Source organism: Merops nubicus, unplaced genomic scaffold, assembly GCF_000691845.1.
Source record: "Merops nubicus isolate BGI_N331 unplaced genomic scaffold, ASM69184v1 scaffold52251, whole genome shotgun sequence".
NCBI classification, from domain to species: Eukaryota; Metazoa; Chordata; class Aves; order Coraciiformes; family Meropidae; genus Merops; species Merops nubicus.
The window spans coordinates 9,924-13,604 of NW_008589953.1; the positions used below are offsets into that span (position 1 = coordinate 9,924).

Genomic DNA, 3,681 nt, shown 5'->3' on the forward strand with positions numbered 1-3,681 from the left:
TCCAGCGAGATCCAGCACTGGGGAGCCTCAGCACAGCATTTGGGTTTTGTATTTTTTGGAAGTTTAACCTTCCTTGCTTTGTTATTACTATAATCTCTTTACCCTTTTAAACCCCTACCCTTCTTCCTTTCTGTACCCTGTTAAACCCCTACCCTTCTTCCCTTCTGTTCCCTGTTAAATCACATATTTCATTTTGTTAACTTTTCAATCAGTGCAGAGCTTTCATTAGCACTGCCTCCTTTTGTTCACCTCTCTATCTGGGGAAACTAGGGCATAGGGGAGGTGGGACACAATTCTGCCTTCTAACTGGGACAAGGGCTGCCCCACAAACTGACCAACTATTTCCTTCATATGAGGAGAGAGGAAATCCCTTATGCTATCTGTTCACCTGTCCCTGATGGTCACAGAAAGGAAGCACTGCCCTCTTTTTCACTGATACTTGTCCCAGACATGAACAACACCTGAGGTTAACTTACCCGCCGAGGCACAATCATGGAGATTGGCTCAATCAGGCTTTTAGTTGGGATCAATTTGTAGAAACGGAAAATCTCACAGGCTGACACTTCAAGGCCTCTCTTTGGCATCATTCCTGGTGGAATAGCATGAAACAAATGGGGTATAAATTTCCCTAGGAAAGTTAATGACATTCACCATGAAAAAAGAGCCGATGAACAACAAAAGAAGTCACAGCATCGGCTCCACAGCAGTATGGTCTGAAATCTGCACCCAAAACTGGCTCAGTGGCGCAAATTATTTTTTTCTTAGACTAAATTTCTTTTTTTAGACTCAGTTATTTTTTTTTTTCTAGCAGCTCATAGAGTTAAACACAGTGTCTGTGGTTTTTGTGCTAAACCTCCTATTCCTTACTCATTCTCATGAGTTGCAAATTGAGTGACTGAGACTGCACAGAACTGACAGGTGATGCCATGGGATTTGACTATCAAGACCACCAGAAAAGGATTTCAGGGTACCTAAACATCACCAAAATAGCTATAATGGGTCAGGCTGGAAGCCTGTACAGTCCAGAATCTTCCCCACAACGCTGTCACAAAGCAGAAAGGAGTATGAGAATGGTGTGAACATCTGCTCTGTCAGACAGGAACAGTTGTGTTTCAGGGACTGGCTAAGCCACACAAGGTCTCTAAATACCTGATAACCTCAGTGGATTTCTCTCCAAAAATTGGATTTTGTGCAGTCCAAAGCCTACAACCATGCCAATTTGGTCAGCAAAAGAGATTGCTTCTCCTTATAGACTTTGCTTCATGGTGTCCTACAGAAGTTTTGTTTACTACTAATCCCAAATGACTTAAACAGCAGATTCTATCCAAAAGACTGTTGCTCCTTACATTAGGCATTCATCTAAATGCAAATCTAAACTCCACTCCTCCATGCTGTATTTTTTTTTTTTTTAATATTGGACAAGAAGCTTTCGTACAAGGACCTTAGCAGTGTGTTTGATCAGCAGATCAGACTAAGGAAATAGATTTGATTAACTCAGGCCTTTTGAAAACACTGTATGCTTCCTTTTCATGGAATGATTTTTAAAGGGACTATGACAAGATAAAACAGGGTGCTATACATTGGAAGGATTATAAAAGCTGATGTTGTGGTTTAGCAGCCACTTCTGAAAATTGACCCTATCCTGGCTGAACCCAGGACAGATGAATAATGGAGAGAGCTTCCAGCTGTGTTAAATGACTTGTTCCTTTTCCACTAACAGTTTTTTGAAGGACACCTTCATGCACAAAATCCAGTGCTGCTGAATATCTGCACCAATGTCCTGAAAGAATGGGATTGTCCACAGACAGTGTGGAGAGATGGGAAATGGTCCTAAAACCATGTCGATCTATAGAGGAATATGGCTTACAGGGTAGACTAAAGAAGGTTCAAGAAAGGGCTACCAGTAGGGTCTAAGGTCTGAAAGTCAGATTCTGTATCTTGAATGAGTTAAACAGCAAGTAGTACACAGATCAGTTACAAGCAAAGGTTTGTAATGCAATGTTTGTAACACAAAAGGGGTTTTTTTGCAATGGAGAGACCAATGGAGAGACCAAGGGTCTCCAGTGGAGGAGGGGTGACCTAATCACAGCAGGTCTATCTCTAAATGGGAGATGACAGAAGGTGGGTATTAAGACACGGAGCACCCACTACTAGGGAAATCCTAGAATGGAAACAATGTCCAAAGAATTCAATGCCAAAAGTCTTGGAGCAGATTCACAAAGGGCAAGGAGCACTCTCCACTTCTAACTACAGACTAGCCTTCCTTCCACCTTGACCAGGTATGTGAGAGAGGATGCAGCAGTGATTGGTAAAGCTGCCAAGCCCATGGTGTGCTGGTCAGAAGGGACCTCTCCAGGCTGTGACCTGTGACATACAGGTGAGCTGGGCCAGGCTGACTGTGCACCTGTAAACCTGTGTGGAGACTGGAATCTGACCTACTGTCATTTCTAATTGATATTTTGGATAGTCCTGGACCCTGACAGACTGTAAACCAAAGAAGCCACCATCCCTTTGTAGTGTTGGACATATGCTGCCACTTACCAATGCCCTTCTGTGGTAAAGGAGAACGATACTCCATCAGGTAGTTCAGGTACGGTTTCTCAGGGCTTATCTCATAGTATCGTATATTTCCATCACCCTAAAGGCAAAGAAAATGGACATGAGCCAGGCTCTGCTGTTCAGCATGAGGGTCTAAGAAGAATGCCTGGCCCCAGAAGCCACACAGGGTCAAGAATGAACTAAATATTTATTCCCTCATTGCTCTGGGGGAAGGTTAGGGCTCTGCAGCATACCTCCCCATAGTATATGTGGTATGTCTGCAGTGGCAAATGTGGGCTGAAGCTACAGTGCCCTCAGGCCCAATCCCATCAGCACATATCCTTAGGTTAATGTGGTTTAGGTACATCCTTGACTTCATATTAACACAGGCTGGGAGAAGAATCAGATGGACTAGCATTTGCTGACAAGGAAAGCACTTACCTTTCCCACCACGTAAAGCATGTGGGTGTCTGAGTCGTAGAAGGGAAACAAGAGCCCCGAGGAGCCATCCAAATCCTCCTCCAGTAAAGGCACAGAAAGGTCATTCTGGGAAGAACACAGTAAAAACAGACAGCCGTGATCACCTGTCAGTCGACTCAAGTCAGGGGCACTTTACCTGAACCCCACCTGGCAGCAGCATGTGAGCCTAGCCCTATAAGTGTATAAGCCCAAGGAGTGTATGCTAGGTCATGGCCAGCTGCCTGAAGCAGAGGGCCATGCACAGACCTCTTTAAAGCTCCACAGGTGAAAATGGGTGCTCTGCCCCTGGCTCTTGACTGAGTGCAGCACGTCACGACATCAGTTCTTACCACTAGAACATCTCAGACACCTGATGACATTTCAGGGGAAGGTACAGTAAAGAAATACTGCCTGACTCTGTGTGGGCCACCAGACTCAGGGACATGGAAGAGCCTTCAGGGCATATCTGCATCCCACACTGAATTATTCATATTTCCCCACGACCCCAAATCAAGCCAATACCTCCACAGTAGTCCGTCACCCACCACAGGGACATTCTGTATCAGCCAAGCAGTGTCCACACTGTTGGGTGGGAAGGTGCCCATTGCAAAAGCAATGTCTCCCCTCAGCCTTCTGCAGGAAAGCCATGTAGGAGGACACAGCACACCACTCCACACACAAGGC

At 45.1% G+C, this 3,681-nt stretch overlaps 1 protein-coding gene across 1 annotated transcript in view; it reads right to left on the reverse strand.

Moving 5' to 3' along the window:
* The window catches only part of LOC103782008 (coronin-2A-like), a gene marked incomplete at its 5' end in the record, with an annotated part of 6,274 nt that extends 3,190 nt beyond the window's left edge, over nucleotides 1-3,084 (reverse strand). Inside the window, 3 exons of the mRNA XM_008949737.1 lie at nucleotides 477-589; nucleotides 2,542-2,638; nucleotides 2,980-3,084. Coding sequence (XP_008947985.1) covers nucleotides 477-589; nucleotides 2,542-2,638; nucleotides 2,980-3,084 — 315 coding nt within the window. The remainder of the gene's footprint in view (nucleotides 1-476; nucleotides 590-2,541; nucleotides 2,639-2,979) is intronic.
* Between the last annotated feature and the right edge of the window lie 597 nt (nucleotides 3,085-3,681).